Genomic DNA, 20,910 nt, shown 5'->3' on the forward strand with positions numbered 1-20,910 from the left:
ATTTCCTGGGTTATTTGGAACCAGGAAAAGCAAATTTCCTTGGGAATTATGTTGAGGAAAAGCAGATTTCCTGGGAAGTTGGACACCAGGAAAAGCAGATTTTCTGGGAATTATGTTGAGGAAAAGCAGATTTCCTGGGTTATTTGGAACCAGGAAAAGCAAATTTCTATGGGAATTATGTTGAGGAAAAGCAGATTTCCTGGGAAGTTGGACACCAGGAAAAGCAGATTTCCTGGGAAGTTGGACACCAGGAAAAGCAAATTTCTTTGGGAATTATGTTGAGGAAAAGCAGATTTCCTGGGAATTATGTTGAGGAAAAGCAGATTTCCTGGGTTATTTGGAACCAGGAAAAGCAAATTTCCTTGGGAATTATGTTGAGGAAAAGCAGATTTCCTGGGAGGTTGGACACCAGGAAAAGCAGATTTCCTGGGAAGTTGGACACCAGGAAAAGCAGATTTTCTGGGAATTATGTTGAGGAAAAGCAGATTTCCTGGGAAGTTGGACACCAGGAAAAGCAGATTTCCTGGGTTATTTGGAACCAGGAAAAGCAAATTTCTATGGGAATTATGTTGAGGAAAAGCAGATTTTCTGGGAATTATGTTGAGGAAAAGCAGATTTCCTGGGTTATTTGGAACCAGGAAAAGCAGATTTCCTGGGAAGTTGGACACCAGGAAAAGCAAATTTCTTTGGGAATTATGTTGAGGAAAAGCAGATTTCCTGGGAATTATGTTGAGGAAAAGCAGATTTTCTGGGAGGTTGGACACCAGGAAAAGCAGATTTCTTTGGGAATTATGTTGAGGAAAAGCAGATTTCCTGGGTTATTTGGAACCAGGAAAAGCAAATTTCCTTGAGAATTATGTTGAGGAAAAGCAGATTTCCTGGGTTATTTGGAACCAGGAAAAGCAGATTTTCTGGGAATTATGTTGAGGAAAAGCAGATTTTCTGGGAATTATGTTGAGGAAAAGCAGATTTCCTGGGTTATTTGGAACCAGGAAAAGCAAATTTCTTTGGGAATTATGTTGAGGAAAAGCAGATTTCCTGGGAAGTTGGACACGAGGAAAAGCAGATTTCCTGGGAAGTTGGACACCAGGAAAAGCAGATTTCCTGGGAAGTTGGACACCAGGAAAAGCAGATTTCTTTGGGAATTATGTTGAGGAAAAGCAGATTTCCTGGGAATTATGTTGAGGAAAAGCAGATTTTTTGGGTTATTTGGAACCCGGAAAAGCAAATTTCCTTGGGAATTATGTTGAGGAAAAGCAGATTTCCTGGGAGGTTGGACACCCGGAAAAGCAGATTTCCTTGGGAATTATGTTGAGGAAAAGCAGATTTCCTGGGAAGTTGGACGCCAGGAAAAGCAGATTTCCTGGGAATTATGTTGAGGAAAAGCAGATTTCCTGGGAATTATGTTGAGGAAAAGCAGATTTTCTGGGAATTATGTTGAGGAAAAGCAGATTTCTTTGGGAATTATGTTGAGGAAAAGCAGATTTCCTGGGAGGTTGGACACCAGGAAAAGCAGATTTCTTGGGTTATTTGGAACCAGGAAAAGCAAATTTCTATGGGAATTATGTTGAGGAAAAGCAGATTTTCTGGGAATTATGTTAGGTAAAAGCAGATTTCCTGGGAATTATGTTGAGGAAAAGCAGATTTCCTGGGCAATTTGGAACCAGGAAAAGCAGATTTTCTGGGAATTATGTTGAGGAAAAGCAGATTTCCTGGGAAGTTGGACACGAGGAAAAGCAGATTTTCTGGGAAGTTGGACACCAGGAAAAGCAGATTTCTTGGGTTATTTGGAACCAGGAAGAGCAGATTTCCTGGGAATTATGTTGAGGAAAAGCAGATTTTCTGGGAATTATGTTGAGGAAAAGCAGATTTCCTGGGCAATTTGGAACCAGGAAAAGCAGATTTTCTGGGAATTATGTTAGGTAAAAGCAGATTTCCTGGGAATTATGTTGAGGAAAAGCAGATTTTCTGGGAATTATGTTGAGGAAAAGCAGATTTTCTGGGAATTATGTTGAGGAAAAGCAGATTTTCTGGGAATTATGTTAGGTAAAAGCAGATTTCCTGGGCGATTTGGGGCTCCCCCGGTGCTTCCTGGCGGTGGCCGGAGATGCCAGGGCTGATTGAGGATTTGGGAATTGCGTAGGATGCGGTGAACTGGCTGGGCTACACCTACCTCTACATCCGCATGCTGCGCTCGCCGAGCCTTTACGGCATCTCCCACGACGAGCTGAAGGCGGATCCGCTCCTGGAGCAGCGGCGCCTCGACCTCGTCCACACGGCGGCCCTGATGCTCGACAAGAACAACCTGGTCAAGTACGACAAGAAAACCGGGAATTTCCAGGTGGGACGGCCAAAAAAAAAAAATATGGGGATTTGTAGGTGGGATGGCAGGGGAAAAAAAAAAAAAAAAAAGAAAGGGAAATTGTGGGTGGGGTGGTCAAAAAAAAAGGAATTTCTAGGTGGGATGACAGAAAAAAAATGGGGATTTTTAGGTGGAAGGGGAAAAAATGAGGATTTTTAGGTGGAAGGGGAAAAAAAATGGGGATTTTTGGTGGAAGGGGAAAAAATGGGGATTTTTGGTGGAAGGGGAAAAAAATGGGGATTTTTAGGTGGAAGGGGGAAAAAATGAGGATTTTTAGGTGGAAGGGGAAAAAAATGGGCATTTTTAGGAGGAAGGGGAAAAAAATGGGGATTTTTAGGTGGAAGGGGAAAAAAAATGGGGATTTTTAGGTGGAAGGGGAAAAAAGGAGGATTTTTAGGAGGAAGGGGAAAAAATGGGGATTTTTAGGTGGAAGGGGAAAAAATGAGGATTTTTAGGTGGAAGAGAAAAAAATGGGGATTTTTAGGAGGAAGGGGAAAAAATGGGGATTTTTAGGTGGAAGGGGAAAAAATGGGGATTTTTAGGTGGAAGGGGAAAAAAGGAGGATTTTTAGGTGGAAGGGGAAAAAATGGGGATTTTTAGGTGGAAGGGGAAAAAATGGGGATTTTTAGGTGGAAGGGGAAAAAAGGAGGATTTTTAGGTGGAAGGGAAAAAAAATGGGGATTTTTGGTGGAAGGGGAAAAAATGGGGATTTTTAGGTGGAAGGGGAAAAAAAATGGGGATTTTTAGGTGGAAGGGGAAAAAATGGGGATTTTTAGGAGGAAGGGGAAAAAAAATGGGGATTTTTAGGTGGAAGGGGAAAAAATGGGGATTTTTAGGTGGAAGGGGAAAAAAAGGGGATTTTTAGGTGGGAGATTCCTGTGGGTGTCTCCTGGCCATTCCCCTCGTTCTCCTGGCCATTTTCCTCCCACCATTCCTGTGGTTTTTCCCACTTGTTCTGGTTGTTCTCCCGAATGTTCCCGTGGTTTATCACAACCATTCCCGTGGTTTATTCCGACTGTTCCCGTGGTTTATCCTGACTGTTCCTGTGGTTTATCCTGACTGTTCCCGTGGTTTATCCTGACCATTCCCGTGGTTTATCCTGACTGTTCCTGTGGTTTATCCCCACTGTTCCCGTGGTTTATTCCGACTGTTCCTGTGGTTTATCCTGACTGTTCCCATGGTTTATTCTGACCGTTCCTGTGGTTTATTCCGACTGTTCCCGTGGTTTATCCTGACTGTTCCTGTGGTTTATTCCGACTGTTCCCGTGGTTTATCCTGACTGTTCCCGTGGTTTATCCTGACTGTTCCTGTGGTTTATCCTGACTGTTCCCGTGGTTTATCCTGACTGTTCCTGTGGTTTATCCTGACTGTTCCTGTGGTTTATCCCAACCATTCCCGTGGTTTATCCCAACTGTTCCCGTGGTTTATTCCGACTGTTCCCGTGGTTTATCCTGACTGTTCCCGTGGTTTATTCCGACTGTTCCTGTGGTTTATCCTGACCGTTCCCATGGTTTTTTCTGACTGTTCCTGGGTTTATCCCAACCGTTCCCGTGGTTTATTCCGACTGTTCCCGTGGTTTATCCTGACCGTTCCTGTGGTTTATCCTGACTGTTCCTGTGGTTTATTCTGACTGTTCCTGTGGTTTATTCTGACCGTTCCCGTGGTTTATCCTGACTGTTCCCGTGGTTTATCCTGACTGTTCCCGTGGTTTATCCTGACTGTTCCCGTGGTTTATTCCAACGGTTCCTGTGGTTTATCCCGACCGTTCCCATGGTTTATTCCGACTGTTCCCGTGGTTTATCCTGACCGTTCCTGTGGTTTATCCCGACCGTTCCCATGGTTTATTCCGACTGTTCCCGTGGTTTATCCTGACTGTTCCCATGGTTTATCCTGACTGTTCCTGTGGTTTATCCTGACTGTTCCTGTGGTTTATCCTGACTGTTCCCGTGGTTTATCCTGACTGTTCCCGTGGTTTATCCTGACTGTTCCTGTGGTTTATCCTGACTGTTCCTGTGGTTTATCCTGACTGTTCCTGTGGTTTATCCTGACTGTTCCCGTGGTTTATCCTGACTGTTCCTGTGGTTTATCCCGACTGTTCCCATGGTTTATCCTGACTGTTCCCGTGGTTTATTCCGACTGTTCCTGTGGTTTATTCCGACTGTTCCCGTGGTTTATCCCGACTGTTCCCGTGGTTTATTCCGACTGTTCCCGTGGTTTATCCCAACCATTCCCGTGGTTTATCCCGACTGTTCCCGTGGTTTATCCTGACTGTTCCCGTGGTTTATCCCAACCGTTCCCATGGTTTATCCTGACTGTTCCCGTGGTTTATCCTGACTGTTCTCATGGTTTATTCTGACTGTTCCTGTGGTTTATCCTGACTGTTCCCGTGGTTTATCCCGACTGTTCCCGTGGTTTATCCTGACTGTTCCCGTGGTTTATCCTGACTGTTCCCGTGGTTTATCCCAACTGTTCCTGTGGTTTATCCTGACTGTTCCTGTGGTTTATCCTGACTGTTCCCGTGGTTTATCCTGACTGTTCCCGTGGTTTATCCTGACTGTTCCCATGGTTTATCCTGACTGTTCCCGTGGTTTATCCCGACTGTTCCCGTGGTTTATTCCGACTGTTCCCGTGGTTTATCCCAACCATTCCCGTGGTTTATCCCGACCATTCCCATGGTTTATCCTGACTGTTCCCGTGGTTTATCCTGACTGTTCCCGTGGTTTATCCTGACTGTTCTCATGGTTTATTCTGACTGTTCCCATGGTTTATCCTGACTGTTCCCGTGGTTTATCCTGACTGTTCCCGTGGTTTATCCTGACTGTTCCCGTGGTTTATCCTGACCGTTCCTGTGGTTTATCCCAACCATTCCCGTGGTTTATCCTGACTGTTCCCGTGGTTTATCCTGAGCATTCCTATGGTTTATCCCCACTGTTCCTGTGGTTTATCCCGACCGTTCCCGTGGTTTATCCTGACTGTTCCTGTGGTTTATCCCAACCGTTCCCATGGTTTATCCCGACTGTTCCCATGGTTTATCCTGACTGTTCCCGTGGTTTATCCTGACTGTTCCCATGGTTTATCCTGACTGTTCCCGTGGTTTATCCTGACTGTTCCTGTGGTTTATCCCGACTGTTCCCGTGGTTTATCCCGACTGTTCCTGTGGTTTATCCTGACTGTTCCCATGGTTTATCCTGACTGTTCCCGTGGTTTATCCTGACTGTTCCCGTGGTTTATCCCCACTGTTCCCGTGGTTTATCCCGGCTGTTCCCGTGGTTTATCCTGACCGTTCCTGTGGTTTATCCTGACTGTTCCTGTGGTTTATCCTGACCGTTCCCGTGGTTTATCCCAACTGTTCCCGTGGTTTATCCTGACTGTTCCCATGGTTTATCCCGACTGTTCCCGTGGTTTATCCTGACTGTTCCCATGGTTTATCCCGACTGTTCCCGTGGTTTATCCTGACTGTTCCCATGGTTTATCCCGACTGTTCCCGTGGTTTATCCTGACCGTTCCCGTGGTTTATCCCGACTGTTCCTGTGGTTTATCCTGACTGTTCCCGTGGTTTATCCTGACTGTTCCCGTGGTTTATCCTGACTGTTCCCGTGGTTTATCCCCACTGTTCCCGTGGTTTATCCTGACCGTTCCTGTGGTTTATCCTGACTGTTCCTGTGGTTTATCCTGACCGTTCCCATGGTTTATCCTGACTGTTCCTGTGGTTTATCCTGACCGTTCCCGTGGTTTATCCTGACTGTTCCCGTGGTTTATTCTGACCATTCCCGTGGTTTATCCTGACTGTTCCTGTGGTTTATCCTGACTGTTCCCGTGGTTTATCCCAACCATTCCCGTGGTTTATCCCCACTGTTCCCGTGGTTTATTCCAACTGTTCCCGTGGTTTATCCTGACTGTTCCTGTGGTTTATTCCGACTGTTTCCATGGTTTATCCTGACTGTTCCTGTGGTTTATCCCGACCGTTCCCGTGGTTTATCCTGACTGTTCCTGTGGTTTATCCTGACTGTTCCCGTGGTTTATCCTGACTGTTCCTGTGGTTTATCCTGACTGTTCCTGTGGTTTATCCTGACCATTCCCGTGGTTTATCCTGACTGTTCCTGTGGTTTATCCTGACTGTTCCCGTGGTTTATCCTGACTGTTCCTGTGGTTTATCCTGACTGTTCCTGTGGTTTATCCTGACTGTTCCTGTGGTTTATCCTGACCGTTCCTGTGGTTTATCCTGACTGTTCCTGTGGTTTATCCTGACTGTTCCCGTGGTTTATCCTGACCATTCCCGTGGTTTATCCTGACTGTTCCCGTGGTTTATCCTGACTGTTCCTGTGGTTTATCCTGACTGTTCCCGTGGTTTATTCCGACTGTTTCCATGGTTTATCCTGACCGTTCCTGTGGTTTATCCTGACTGTTCCCGTGGTTTATCCTGACTGTTCCTGTGGTTTATTCCGACTGTTCCTGTGGTTTATCCTGACTGTTCCCGTGGTTTATCCTGACTGTTCCCGTGGTTTATCCTGACTGTTCCTGTGGTTTATCCCAACTGTTCCCGTGGTTTATCCTGACTGTTCCTGTGGTTTATCCCAACCATTCCCATGGTTTATTCCGACTGTTCCTGTGGTTTATCCTGACCGTTCCTGTGGTTTATCCTGACTGTTCCCGTGGTTTATCCTGACTGTTCCCGTGGTTTATCCCGACTGTTCCTGTGGTTTATCCCAACTGTTCCCGCCCTTTTCCTGGCTGTCCCGGCAGGTGACAGAGCTGGGCCGCATCGCCAGCCATTACTACATCACCAACGAGACGGTGCAGACGTACAACCAGCTGCTGAAACCCACCCTGAGCGAGATCGAGCTCTTCCGCGTCTTCTCCCTGTCCTCGGAGTTCCGCAACATCACCGTGCGCGAGGTACGGGAACGGGCAACGCCCAACTTCCAACACTCAACACCCAACACCCAACAGCCGTCACCCAACAACACCCAACAGCCGTCACCCAACATCAATCACTCAACGCCCAAATCCAACATCAAACACCCAACAACACCCAACAGCCGTCACCCAACATCAATCAATCATCTCCCAACATCCAATGTCAAACACCCAACAACACCCAACAGCCATCACCCAACATCAATCACTCAGCGCCCAAATCCAACATCAAACACCCAACAACACCCAACAGCCGTCACCCAACAACACCCAACACCCAACAGCCATCACCCAACAACACCCAACACCCAACAGCCATCACCCAACAACACCCAATACCCAGCAGCCATCACCCAACAGCCGTCACCCAACATCAATCACTCAACGCCCAAATCCAACATCAAACACCCAACAGCACCCAACAGCCGTCACCCAACAACACCCAACAGCCGTCACCCAACAACACCCAACACCCAACAGCCATCACCCAACAACACCCAATACCCAGCAGCCATCACCCAACAGCCGTCGCCCAACAACACCCAACAGCCTTCACCCAACATCAATCACTCAACGCCCAACTCCAACATCAAACACCCAACAACACCCAACAGCCGTCACCCAACAACACCCAACACCCAACAGCCATCACCCAACAACACCCAACAGCCATCACCCAACAACACCCATCAGCCATCACCCAACAACACCCAACACCCAACAGCCATCACCCCACACCCAACACCCAAAAGCCATCACCCAACAACAGCCAACACCCAACAGCCATCACCCAACATCACCCAACAGCTGTCATCCAACACCCAACATCAAACACTCAACACCCAACATCAAACAGCCATCACCCAACACGCAACACCCAAAATCAAACAGCCATCGCCCAACAACACCCAACAGCCATCGCCCAACACCCAACATCAAACACTCAGCACCCAACATCAAACACCCAACATCAAACAGCCATCACCCGACAACACCCAACAGCCATCGCCCAACAACACCCAACAGCCATCGCCCAACAACACCCATCACCCAACAGCCATCACCCAACACCCAGCAGCCATCACCCAACAACACCCAACAGCCATCGTCCAACACCCAACATCAAACACTCAACACCCAACATCAAACACCCAACAGCCATCACCCAACAACACCCAACAGCCATCGCCCAACACCCAACATCAAATACTCAGCACCCAACATCAAACACCCAACGTCAAACAGCCATCACCCAACACGCAACACCCAAAATCAAACAGCCATCACCCAACAACACCCAACAGCCATCGCCCAACACCCAACATCAAACAGTCCACACCCACCATCAAACAGCCATCACCCAACACGCAACACCCAAAATCAAACAGCCATCACCCAACAACACCCATCATCAAACACTCAGCACCCAACATCAAACACCCAACATCAAACACTCAGCACCCAACATCAAACACCCAACATCAAACAGCCATCACCCGACAACACCCAACAGCCATCGCCCAACAACACCCATCACCCTACAGCCATCACCCAACACCCAGCAGCCATCACCCAACAACACCCAACACCCAACAGCCATCACCCAACACCTAACAGCCAACACCCAACACCCAAAAGGCATCACCCAACAACACCCAACACCCAACAGCCATCACCCAACAACACCCAACAGCCGTCGTCCAACACCACCCAACATCAAACACTCAACACCCAACAACAGCCAACACCCAACAGCCAACACCACCCAACATCAAAAACTCAACACCCAACATCAAACACCCAACATCAAACACCCAACATCAAACACTCAGCACCCAACATCAAACACTCAGCACCCAACATCAAACACCCAACATCAAACAGCCATCACCCGACAACACCCAACAGCCATCGCCCAACAACACCCATCACCCAACAGCCATCACCCAACACCCAACAGCCATCGCCCAACAACACCCATCACCCAACAGCCATCACCCAACACCCAACAGCCATCGCCCAACAACACCCATCACCCAACAGCCATCACCCATCACCCAACAGCCGTCACCCATCAGCCATCCCTGTTTCTCCCAGGAGGAGAAGCTGGAGCTGCAGAAGCTTCTGGAGCGAGTCCCGATCCCGGTGAAGGAGAGCATCGAGGAGCCCAGTGCCAAGGTGAGCCCTGCCGGGAATTCCCGGTGGGAATTCTGCTCTCCTCCCTCTCTGGGATGTCCTGGACAGCGCTGGGAGGCTCCGAGTGATCCGGGAGATCCGTGGGATTGGGGGGAGGATGGAAGGGAGGTGGGAGATGGGATTTGGGTGCCAGGAAAAGAAGATTTCTTGGGATAGGTGGGACCAGGAAAAGGAAATTTCCTTGGGAATGAAGAGCCAGGAAAAGCAGATTTCCTGGGAAATTCAGAAACAGGAAAAGGAGATTTCCTGGGAAATTTGGGAACAGGAAAAGGAGATTTTCTGGGAATTTGGGAACAGGAAAATGAGGTTTCCTAGGAATTTGGGAACAGGAAAATGAGATTTCCCAGGAATTTGGGAACACGAAAAGCAGCGTTCCTTGGAAATTTGGGAACAGGAAAAGGAAATTTCCAGGGAAATTTGGGAACAGGAAAAGGAGATTTCCCGGGAATTTGGGAACAGGAAAAGCAGATTTCCTGGGAAATTCAGAAAGAGGAAAAGGAGATTTTCTGGGAATTTGGGAACAGGAAAATGAGGTTTCCTAGGAATTTGGGAACAGGAAAATGAGATATCCCGGGAATTTGGGAACAGGAAAATGAGATTTCCCAGGAATTTGGGAACACGAAAAACAGCGTTCCTTGGAAATTTGGGAACAGGAAAAGGAAATTTCCAGGGAAATTTGGGAACAGGAAAAGGAGATTTCCCGGGAATTTGGGAACAGGAAAAGCAGATTTCCTGGGAAATTCAGAAAGAGGAAAAGGAGATTTTCTGGGAATTTGGGAACAGGAAAATGAGGTTTCCTAGGAATTTGGGAACAGGAAAATGAGATTTCCCGGGAATTTGGGAACAGGAAAATGAGATTTCCCAGGAATTTGGGAACACGAAAAACAGCGTTCCTTGGAAATTTGGGAACAGGAAAAGTAAATTTCCAGGAAAATTTGGGAACAGGAAAAGAAGATTTCCCAGGAATTTGGGAACACGAAAAGCAGATTTCCTGGGAAATCTGGGAACAGGAAACGCAGATTTCCTGGGAAATTAGGCACAAGGTAAAGCAGCTTTTCCAAGGATTTGGCACTAGGAAAATGAGGTTTCCTTGGGAATTTGGCACCAGGAAAAGGAAATTTCCTTGGGAATTTGGCACCAGGAAAAGCAGTTTCCCTGGGAATTAGGAGCCAGGAAAAGCAGCTTCCATGGGAAATTTGGAATGGGGAAAAGAAAGTTTCCTCGGGAATTAAGCTCCAGGCAAAGCAGCTTTCCCGGGATATTCCCTGAGAGCTGTTCCATGGCCGTTCCCAGATCAACGTCCTGCTCCAGGCCTTCATCTCGCAGCTGAAGCTGGAGGGGTTCGCCCTCATGGCCGACATGGTCTACGTCACCCAGGTGAGCCAGGAATTCCCTCGGAATTCCCAGTGGGACTGGTGAGGGGCTGGCATGGAATTCCCAGAGCAGCTGGAATCCCTGGAAGTGTCCAAGACCAGGCTGGAGCCACCTGGGACAGTGGAAGGTCTGGGACCCGTGGTGGCACTGGGAGAACCTTGGTGTTCCTCAAACCCAAACCATTCCGTGTATCCATGTGGAGATCTGGGTGGGATTTTGGGAAGGAATTTTCCCTTTGAGGGGCTGGGATGGAATTCCCAAAGGACCTAGAATCCCTGGAAGTGTCCAAGGCCAGGTTGGAGCCACCTGGGACTGTGGAAGGTCTGGGACCCGTGGTGGCACTGGGAGAACCTTGGTGTTCCTTCAAACTTAGAGCGTTCCATGTGGAGATCTAGGTGGGATTTTGGGAAGGAATTTTCCCTTTGAGGGGCTGGGATGGAATTCCCAGAGAAGCTGGAATCCCTGGAAGTGTCCAAGACCAGGCTGGAGCCACCTGGGACTGTGGAAGGTCTGGGACTCATGGTGGCACTGGGAGAACCTTGGTGTTCCTCAAACCCAAACCATTCCGTGTATCCATGTGGAGATCTGGGTGGGATTTTGGGAAGGAATTTTCCCTTTGAGGGGCTGGGATGGAATTCCCAAAGGACCTAGAATCCCTGGAAGTGTCCAAGGCCAGGTTGGAGCCACCTGGGACTGTGGAAGGTCTGGGACCCGTGGTGGCACTGGGAGAACCTTGGTGTTCCTCAAACCCAAACCATTCCGTGTATCCATGTGGAGATCTGGGTGGGATTTTGGGAAGGAATTTTCCCTTTGAGGGGCTGGGATGGAATTCCCAGAGGACGTAGAATCCCTGGAAGTGTCCAAGATCAGGTTGGAGCCACGTGGGACAGTGGAAGGTCTGGGACCCGTGGTGGCACTGGGAGAACCTTGGTGTTCCTCAAACCCAAACCATTCCGTGTATCCATGTGGAGATCTGGGTGGGATTTTGGGAAGGAATATTGGGAGAGGGGCTGGGATGGAATTCCCAGAGAAGCTGGAATCCCTGGAAATGTCCGAGACCAGGTTGGAGCCACCTGGGACGGTGGAAGGTCTGGGACCCGTGGTGGCACTGGGAGAACCTTGGTGTTCCTTCAAACTTAGAGCGTTCCATGTGGAGATTTAGGTGGGATTTTGGGAAGGAATTTTCCCTTTGAGGGGCTGGGGTGGAATTCCCAAAGGACCTAGAATCCCTGGAAGTGTCCAAGACCAGGCCGGAGCCACCTGGGACTGTGGAAGGTCTGGGACCCGTGGTGGCACTGGGAGAACCTTGGTGTTCCTCAAACCCAAACCATTCCGTGTATCCATGTGGAGATCTGGGTGGGATTTTGGGAAGGAATATTGGGAGAGGGGCTGGGATGGAATTCCCAAAGGACCTGGAATCCCTGGAAGTGTCCAAGATCAGGTTGGAGCTACCTGGGACAGTGGAAGGTCTGGGACTCATGGTGGCACTGGGAGAACCTTGGTGTTCCTTCAAACTTAGAGCGTTCCATGTGGAGATCTAGGTGGGATTTTGGGAAGGAATTTTCCCTTTGAGGGGCTGGGATGGAATTCCCAAAGGACCTGGAATCCCTGGAAGTGTCCAAGATCAGGTTGGAGCCACCTGGGACAGTGGAAGGTCTGGGACCCATGGTGGCACTGGGAGAACCTTGGTGTTCCTCAAACCCAAACCATTCCGTGTATCCATGTGGAGATCTGGGTGGGATTTTGGGAAGGAATATTGGGTGAGGAGCTGGGATGGAATTCCCAGAGAAGCTGGGGCTGCCCCAAAATCCCTGGAAATGTCCAAGGCCAGGTTGGAGCACCCTGATCCAGTAGAAAACGTCCCAGCCCATGGTGGGACCAGATGAGCTTTAAGGTCCCTTCCACCCCAAACCATTCCATGATTCCATGTGGAGATTTAGGTGGGATTTTGGGAAGGAATTTTCCCTTTGAGGGGCTGGGATGGAATTCCCAAAGGACCTAGAATCCCTGGAAGTGTCCAAGGCCAGGTTGGAGCCACCTGGGACTGTGGAAGGTCTGGGACCCGTGGTGGCACTGGGAGAACCTTGGTGTTCCTTCAAACTTAGAGCGTTCCATGTGGAGATCTAGGTGGGATTTTGGGAAGGAATTTTCCCTTTGAGGGGCTGGGATGGAATTCCCAAAGGACCTAGAATCCCTGGAAGTGTCCAAGATCAGGTTGGAGCTACCTGGGACAGTGGAAGGTCTGGGACCCATGGTGGCACTGGGAGAACCTTGGTGTTCCTCAAACCCAAACCATTCCGTGTATCCATGTGGAGATCTGGGTGGGATTTTGGGAAGGAACATTGGGAGAGGAGCTGGGATGGAATTCCCAGAGAAGCTGGGGCTGCCCCAAAATCCCTGGAAATGTCCAAGGCCAGGTTGGAGCACCCTGATCCAGTAGAAAACGTCCCAGCCCATGGTGGGACCAGATGAGCTTTAAGGTCCCTTCCACCCCAAACCATTCCATGATTCCATGTGGAGATTTAGGTGGGATTTTGGGAAGGATTTTTCCCTTTGAGGGGCTGGGATGGAATTCCCAGAGAAGCTGGAATCCCTGGAAGTGTCCAAGATCAGGTTGGAGCCACCTGGGACAGTGGAAAGTCTGGGACCCGTGGTGGCACTGGGAGAACCTTGGTGTTCCTCAAACCCAAACCATTCCGTGTATCCATGTGGAGATCTGGGTGGGATTTTGGGAAGGAATATTGGGAGAGGAGCTAGGATGGAATTCCCAGAGCAGCTGGAACCCCTGGAAGTGTCCAAGACCAGGTTGGAGCCACCTGGGACTGTGGAAGGTCTGGGACCCGTGGTGGCACTGGGAGAACCTTGGTGTTCCTTCAAACTTAGAGCATTCCATGTGGAGATTTAGGTGGGATTTTGGGAAGGAATTTTCCCTTTGAGGGGCTGGGATGGAATTCCCAGAGCAGCTGGGATCCCTGGAAGTGTCAGAGATCAGGTTGGAGCCACCTGGGACAGTGGAAGGTCTGGGACCCGTGGTGGCACTGGGAGAACCTTGGTGTTCCTCAAACCCAAACCATTCCGTGTATCCATGTGGAGATCTGGGTGGGATTTTGGGAAGGAATATTGGGAGAGGAGCTGGGATGGAATTCCCAGAGCAGCTGGAATCCCTGGAAATGTCCGAGACCAGGTTGGAGCCACCTGGGACGGTGGAAGGTCTGGGACCCGTGGTGGCACTGGGAGAACCTTGGTGTTCCTTCAAACTTAGAGCGTTCCATGTGGAGATTTAGGTGGGATTTTGGGAAGGAATTTTCCCTTTGAGGAGCTGGGATGGAATTCCCAGAGCAGCTGGAATCCCTGGAAATGTCCGAGACCAGGTTGGAGCCACCTGGGACGGTGGAAGGTCTGGGACCCATGGTGGCACTGGGAGAACCTTGGTGTTCCTTCAAACTTAGAGCGTTCCATGTGGAGATTTAGGTGGGATTTTGGGAAGGAATTTTCCCTTTGAGGGGCTGGGATGGAATTCCCAAAGGACCTGGAATCCCTGGAAGTGTCCAAGATCAGGTTGGAGCCACCTGGGACAGTGGAAGGTCTGGGACCCATGGTGGCACTGGGAGAACCTTGGTGTTCCTTCAAACTTAGAGCGTTCCATGTGGAGATTTAGGTGGGATTTTGGGAAGGAATTTTCCCTTTGAGGGGCTGGGATGGAATTCCCAAAGGACCTGGAATCCCTGGAAGTGTCCAAGACCAGGTTGGAGCCACCTGGGACAGTGGAAGGTCTGGGACCCGTGGTGGCACTGGGAGAACCTTGGTGTTCCTTCAAACTTAGAGCGTTCCATGTGGAGATTTAGGTGGGATTTTGGGAAGGAATTTTCCCTTTGAGGGGCTGGGATGGAATTCCCAGAGAAGCTGGAATCCCTGGAAGTGTCCACGGCCAACGCTGTGTGATGCCACCAGTTGTGGCGACACCGGTTGGGATTTTGGGTCATTCCCACCCCGAACCCCTCCAGGCTGGCACGCAGGGTGGGATGGGAATTTGGGAACGTCCAGGAACGTGCCCCCAAAACCTTTCCGTGTCCCGCAGTCTGCCGGGAGGCTGATGAGAGCCATCTTTGAGATCGTCCTGAACCGCGGCTGGGCCCAGCTCACCGACAAGACCCTCAACCTCTGCAAGATGATCGACAAGCGCATGTGAGCCCCGATCCCGCAGAATTCCCCGGAATTCCCGCGGGTCCCGGTGTCCCCTGAGCCCCCGGGTTGTCCCCGCAGGTGGCAGTCCATGTGTCCCCTGCGCCAGTTCAAGAAGCTGCCCGAGGAGGTGGTGAAGAAGATCGAGAAGAAGAATTTCCCCTTCGAGCGCCTCTACGACCTCAACCACAACGAGATCGGTGCCGAAACGGGGGGAAATCGCCCGAATCGGGGGTGGGGAGGGGGTTTGGGACCGTGGCACGGGAGAATACCCTGAATTTGGGCTAAAATCCCCTAAATTTGGGCTAAAATCCCCAAATTCCAGGTTAAAATCCCAAAATTTGGGCTAAAATCCCTTAATTTCAAGCTAAAATCCCCAAAATCCAGGTTAAAATCCCAAAATTTGGGCTAAAATCCCCTAAATTTGTGCTCAAATCCCCAAAATCCGGGCTGGGGAGGAGTTTGGGATTGTGGCACAGGAGAATCCCCTGAATTCAGGCTAAAATCCCCAAAATTTGGGCTAAAATCCCCTAAATTTGTGCTCAAATCCCCAAAATCCGGGCTGGGGAGGGGTTTGGGATTGTGGCATGGGAGAATCCCCTGAATTCGGGCTAAAATCCCCAAAATTTGGGCTAAAATCCCCTAATTTCAAGCTAAAATCCCCAAAATCCAGGTTAAAATCCCAAAATTCGGGCTAAAATCCCCTAAATTTGTGCTCAATTCCCCAAAATCCGGGCTGGGGAGGAGTTTGGGATTGTGGCACGGGAGAATCCCCTGAATTCAGGCTAAAATCCCCAAAATTTGGGCTAAAATCCCCTAAATTTGTGCTCGAATCCCCAAAATCCGGGCTGGGGAGGGGTTTGGGATTGTGGCACGGGAGAATCCCCTGAATTCGGGCTAAAATCCCCAAAATTTGGGCTAAAATCCCCTAAATTTGTGCTCAAATCCCCAAAATCCGGGCTGGGGAGGGGTTTGGGATTGTGGCACAGGAGAATCCCCTGTATTCAGGGTAAATTCCCAAAATTTGGGCTAAAATCCCCTAATTTCAAGCTAAAATCCCCAAAATCCAGGCTGGGGAGGGGTTTGGGATTGTGGCACGGGAGAATCCCCTGAATTCAGGCTAAAATCCCCAAAATTTGGGCTAAAATCCCCCAAATCCAGGTTAAAGTCCCCTGTATTCAGGCTAAAATCCCCAAAATTTGGGCTAAAATCCCCTAAATTTGTGCTCAAATTCCCAAAATCCCGGCTGGGGAGGGGTTTGGGATTGTGGCACGGGAGAATCCCCTGAATCCAGGCTCAATCCCCCAAGTCTGGGTTAAAATCTTCTGAATTTGGACTAAAATCCCCAAAATTCAGGATAAAATCCCCCAAGTCCTGGTCTAGATGAGATTCTGAGAGAAAATTCCTTGTTTTGAGGATGGAGAATTTCTTCAGGATTTCCCCTCAGAAATTGGGGATTTTCCCCTCAGAAATTGGGGATTTTCCCCTCAGAAATTGGGGAATTTCCTGTCAGAAATTGGGGGATTTCTCCAGGATTTCCCCTCAGAAATTGGGGACTTAGCCTCAGAAATTGGGGAATTTCACTCAGAAATTGGGGATTTCCTGTCAGAAATTGGGGAATTTCTCCAGGATTTCCCCTCAGAAATTGGGGAATTTCACTCAGAAATTGGGGATTTCCCCTCAGAAATGGGGAATTTCTCCAGGATTTCCCCTCAGAAATGGGGGAATTTCACTCAGAAATGGGGAATTTCTCCAGAATTTCCCCTCAGAAATTGGGGATTTCTCCTCAGAAATTGGGAAATTTCCTGTCAGAAATTGGGGAATTTCCCCTCAGAAATTGGGGCTTTGCCCTCAGAAATGGGGGAATTTCCCTCAGAAATGGGGGAATTTCCCTCAGAAATGGGGAATTTCTCCAGAATTTCCCCTCAGAAATTGGGGAATTTCACTCAGAAATGGGGAATTTCTCCAGGATTTCCCCTCAGAAATTGGGGAATTTCCCTCAGAAATTGGGGATTTCCTCTCAGAAATTGGCGATTTCCTCTCAGAAATTGGGAATTTCTCCTCAGAAATTGGGGAATTTCCCCTCAGAAATTGGGGATTTCCTCTCAGAAATTGGGGATTTCCTCTCAGAAATTGGGAATTTCTCCTCAGAAATTGGGGAATTTCCCCTCAGCAATGGGATAATCCCTCCAGAAATTTCTCGGAGTGTCTGGAGCAGAGGCCTCACCCTCCGAATCCCGCTCTTTTTGGGATCCTCCCTGTCCCTATCCCTTATTTTTTTTTTATTTTTTCCCCTCTCTCCCCTCACAGGAGAGCTGATCCGGATGCCGAAAATGGGGAAAACCATCCATAAATACGTGCACCTGTTCCCGAAGCTGGAGCTCTCCGTGCACCTGCAGCCCATCACGCGCTCCACGCTCAAGGTGGAGCTCACCATCGCGCCCGACTTCCAGTGGGACGAGAAGGTGGGAAATGCCGGATTGTGGAGACGGCGAGGGGAAAGGGGGGATTTTGGGAATGGGGGGTGGGAATTATGAGGAGAAATGAGGATTTTTGGGAATGGGGATGTGGAATTGTGAGGGGAAATGAGGATTTTTGGGAGTGGGGGGTGGGAATCGTGAGGGGAAATGGGGGATTTTTGGGAATGGGGAGGTGGGAATCGTTAGGGGAAATGAAGGATTCTTGGAATGGGGGTTGGAAATTGTGAGGGGAAATGGGGAGCTGGAAATCGTTAGGGGAAATGGGGGATTTTTGGAATGGAGGGTGGAAATTGTGAGGGAAAAAGGGGAATTCTGGGAGTGGAATGTGGAAATCATGAGGGGAAATGAAGGATTCTTGGAATGGGGGGTGGGAATCGTGAGGGGAAATGGGGGATTTTTGGGAATGGGGGGTGGGAATTGTGAGGGAAATGGGGGATTTTGGGAATGGGGGGTGGGAATCATGAGGGGAAATGGGGGATTTTTGGGAATGGAGGGTGGAATTGTGAGGGGAAATGGAGGATTTTGGGAGAGGAGGGTGGAAATTGTGAGGGGACATGGAGGATTTTTGGGAATGGGGGTGGGAATTGCGAGGGGAAATGGGGGATTTTGGGAATGGAGGGTGGGAATTGTGAGGGGAAATGGGGAATTTTGGGAATGGGGGTGGGAATTGCGAGGGAAAAGGGGGATTTTTGGGAATGAGGGGTGGATATTGTGAGGGGAAATGAGGATTTTTGGGAATGAGGGGTGGGAATCGTGAGGGGAAAAAAGGAATTCTGGGAGTGGAATGTCGAAATTGTGAGGGGAAATGGGGAATTTTGGGAATGGAGGGTGGAAATCATGAGAGGAAATGGGGGATTTTGGGAGTGGGGGGTGGGAATCGTGAGGGGAAATGGGGGATTTTTGGGAGTGGAATGTGGAAATTGTGAGGGGAAATGGAGGATTTTTGGGAGTGGAATGTGGAAATTGTGAGGGAAATGGGGGATTTTTGGGAATGGGGAGGTGGAATTGTGAGGGGAAATGGGGGATTTTGGGAATGGGGGGGGAAATTGTGAGGGGAAATAGAGGATTTTTGGGAATGGGGAGGTGGGAATCGTGAGGGGAAAAGGGGGATTTTGGGAATGGGGGGTGGGAATTGTGAGGGGAAATGAGGAATTTTGGGAATGGAGGGTGGGAATTGTGAGGGGAAATGGGGGATTTTGGGAAAGGAGGGTGGAAATTGTATGGGGAAATGGGGGATTTTGGGGTAGGGAGTGGGAATTGTGAGGGGAAATGGGGAATTTTGGGGTGCAGGGTGGAAATCATGAGGGGAAATGGGGGATTTTGGGAATGGGGATGTGGAATTGTGAGGGGAAATGGGGGATTTTTGGGAATGGGAAGTGGAAATCATGAGGAAAAATGAGGAATTCTGGGGATGGGGGAGTGGAAATTGTGAGGGGAAATTTTGTTTGGCGGCGAAAATGGGATTTATGGGGCTGGATTTTGAAAATCATGAGGGGAAAATGCCCTGATTTGAGAAAAAAGGGGGGGATTTTGGGACCCAGTTGTAAAAATCAGGGAAAATATGGGGGATTTTGGGGGTGAGGTGTGGAAATTGTGAAGGAAAATGGGGAATTCTGGGCCTGGGGTGTGGAAATCATGAGGGGAAATCGCCCTGATTGAGGGAAAAAAGGGGGAAATTTAGGGCTGGATTGTGAAAATCATGAGGGAAAATGGGGAATTCTGGAGGTGAGGTGGAAATCCTAAGGGAAAATTCCCTGTCTGGGGGCAAAAATAGTATTTATGGGGTGGGGGTGGAAATAGTGAGGGAAATGGGGGATTTTGGGAATGGGGGGTGGAAATCGTGAGGGGAAATGGGGGATTTTGGGCTGGGGTGGAAATTTTGGAGGGAAAACGGGGGATTTTGGGAATGGGAAGTGGAAATCATGAGGAAAAATGAGGAATTCTGGGGCTGGGGGTTGGAAATTGTGAGGGGAAATGGGGAATTCTGGCGATGGGGGTTGGAAATTGTGAGGGGAAATTTTCTGTTTGGCGACGAAAATGGGATTTATGGGGCTGGAGTTTGAAAATCATGAGGGGAAAATGCCCTGATTTGAGGGAAAAGGGGGGGATTTTGGGGCTGGGATGTGGAAATCACGCAGGACTGAGGGGAAAAATGGGATTTACATTGCAGGATTGTGAAAACCATCAGGGAAAACGCGCCAAAAAAACCAGAAAACCTGCGGCTTGGTTTTAAAAACCACCCAACAAAACGCAATCCTGGGACCAAAAAGAGCCGCTTTGGGGCCGGAACGCTTGGAATTGCGAGGGGCTGGGACAGCGAATTGTGAATTTCTCTTATTTTTTGGTTTTTTTTCCGCCAGGTTCACGGCTCCTCGGAGGCTTTCTGGATCCTGGTGGAGGATGTGGACAGCGAGGTGATCCTGCACCACGAGTATTTCCTGCTCAAGGCCAAATATGCCCAGGATGAGCACCTGGTGACGTTTTTTGTGCCCGTCTTCGAGCCCCTGCCGCCCCAGTATTTCATCCGGGTGGTGTCCGACCGCTGGCTCTGTGAGTGCCCCTTTTCCTGGCTTTGTTCCTGGATTAATTCCCATTTTTTCCTGGCTTTATTCCTGTTTTTTCCTGGTTTTATTCCTAGTTTAATTCCCATTTTTCCTGGCTTTATTCCTGTTTTTTCCTGGTTTTATTCCTAGTTTAATTCCCATTTTTTCCTGGTTTTATTCCTGTTTTTTCCTGGTTTTATGCCTAGTTTAATTCCCATTTTTTTCCTGGTTTTATTCCTGTTTTTTCCTGGACTTTATTCCTGGTTTTTCCTGGACTTTATTCCTGATTTTTCCTGGGTTTATTCCAGATTTTAAGGCTCTGTGAGTGCTCCTCTTCCTGGCTTTATTCCTAGTTAAATTCCCATTTTTTCCTGGTTTTATTCCTGTTTTTTCCTGGCTTTATTCCTAGTTTAATTCCCATTTTTCCTGGTTTTATTCCTGTTTTTTCCTGGTTTTATTCCTAGTTTAATTCCCATTTTTCCTGGTTTTATTCCTGGTTTTTCCTGGCTTTATTCCTAGTTAAATTCCCATTTTTCCTGGTTTTATTCCTGTTTTTTCCTGGTTTTATTCCTGGATTAATTCCCATTTTTTCCTGGTTTTATTCCTGTTTTTTCCTGGCTTTATTCCTAGTTAAATTCCCATTTTTTCCTGGTTTTATTCCTAGTTAAATTCCCATTTTTCCTGGTTTTATTCCTGGTTTTTCCTGGTTTTATTCCTAGTTTAATTCCCATTTTTTCCTGGTTTTATTCCTGTTTTTTCCTGGTTTTATTCCTAGTTAAATTCCCATTTTTCCTGGTTTTATTCCTGTTTTTTCCTGGTTTTATTCCTAGTTTAATTCCCATTTTTCCTGGTTTTG

The 20,910-nt window shown here is 48.7% G+C and overlaps 1 protein-coding gene across 1 annotated transcript in view; it reads left to right on the plus strand.

Annotated features, from left to right (window-relative positions):
• Positions 1 to 20,910, plus strand: part of SNRNP200 (small nuclear ribonucleoprotein U5 subunit 200) — a 101,543-nt gene that overhangs the window by 49,785 nt on the left and 30,848 nt on the right. Inside the window, 8 exon segments of the mRNA XM_068174358.1 lie at positions 2,144 to 2,341; positions 7,106 to 7,258; positions 9,377 to 9,457; positions 10,769 to 10,852; positions 14,928 to 15,034; positions 15,113 to 15,231; positions 17,342 to 17,496; positions 19,872 to 20,061. Coding sequence (XP_068030459.1) covers positions 2,144 to 2,341; positions 7,106 to 7,258; positions 9,377 to 9,457; positions 10,769 to 10,852; positions 14,928 to 15,034; positions 15,113 to 15,231; positions 17,342 to 17,496; positions 19,872 to 20,061 — 1,087 coding nt within the window.

Source organism: Anomalospiza imberbis, chromosome 28, assembly GCF_031753505.1.
Source record: "Anomalospiza imberbis isolate Cuckoo-Finch-1a 21T00152 chromosome 28, ASM3175350v1, whole genome shotgun sequence".
Classification (NCBI taxonomy): domain Eukaryota; kingdom Metazoa; phylum Chordata; class Aves; order Passeriformes; family Viduidae; genus Anomalospiza; species Anomalospiza imberbis.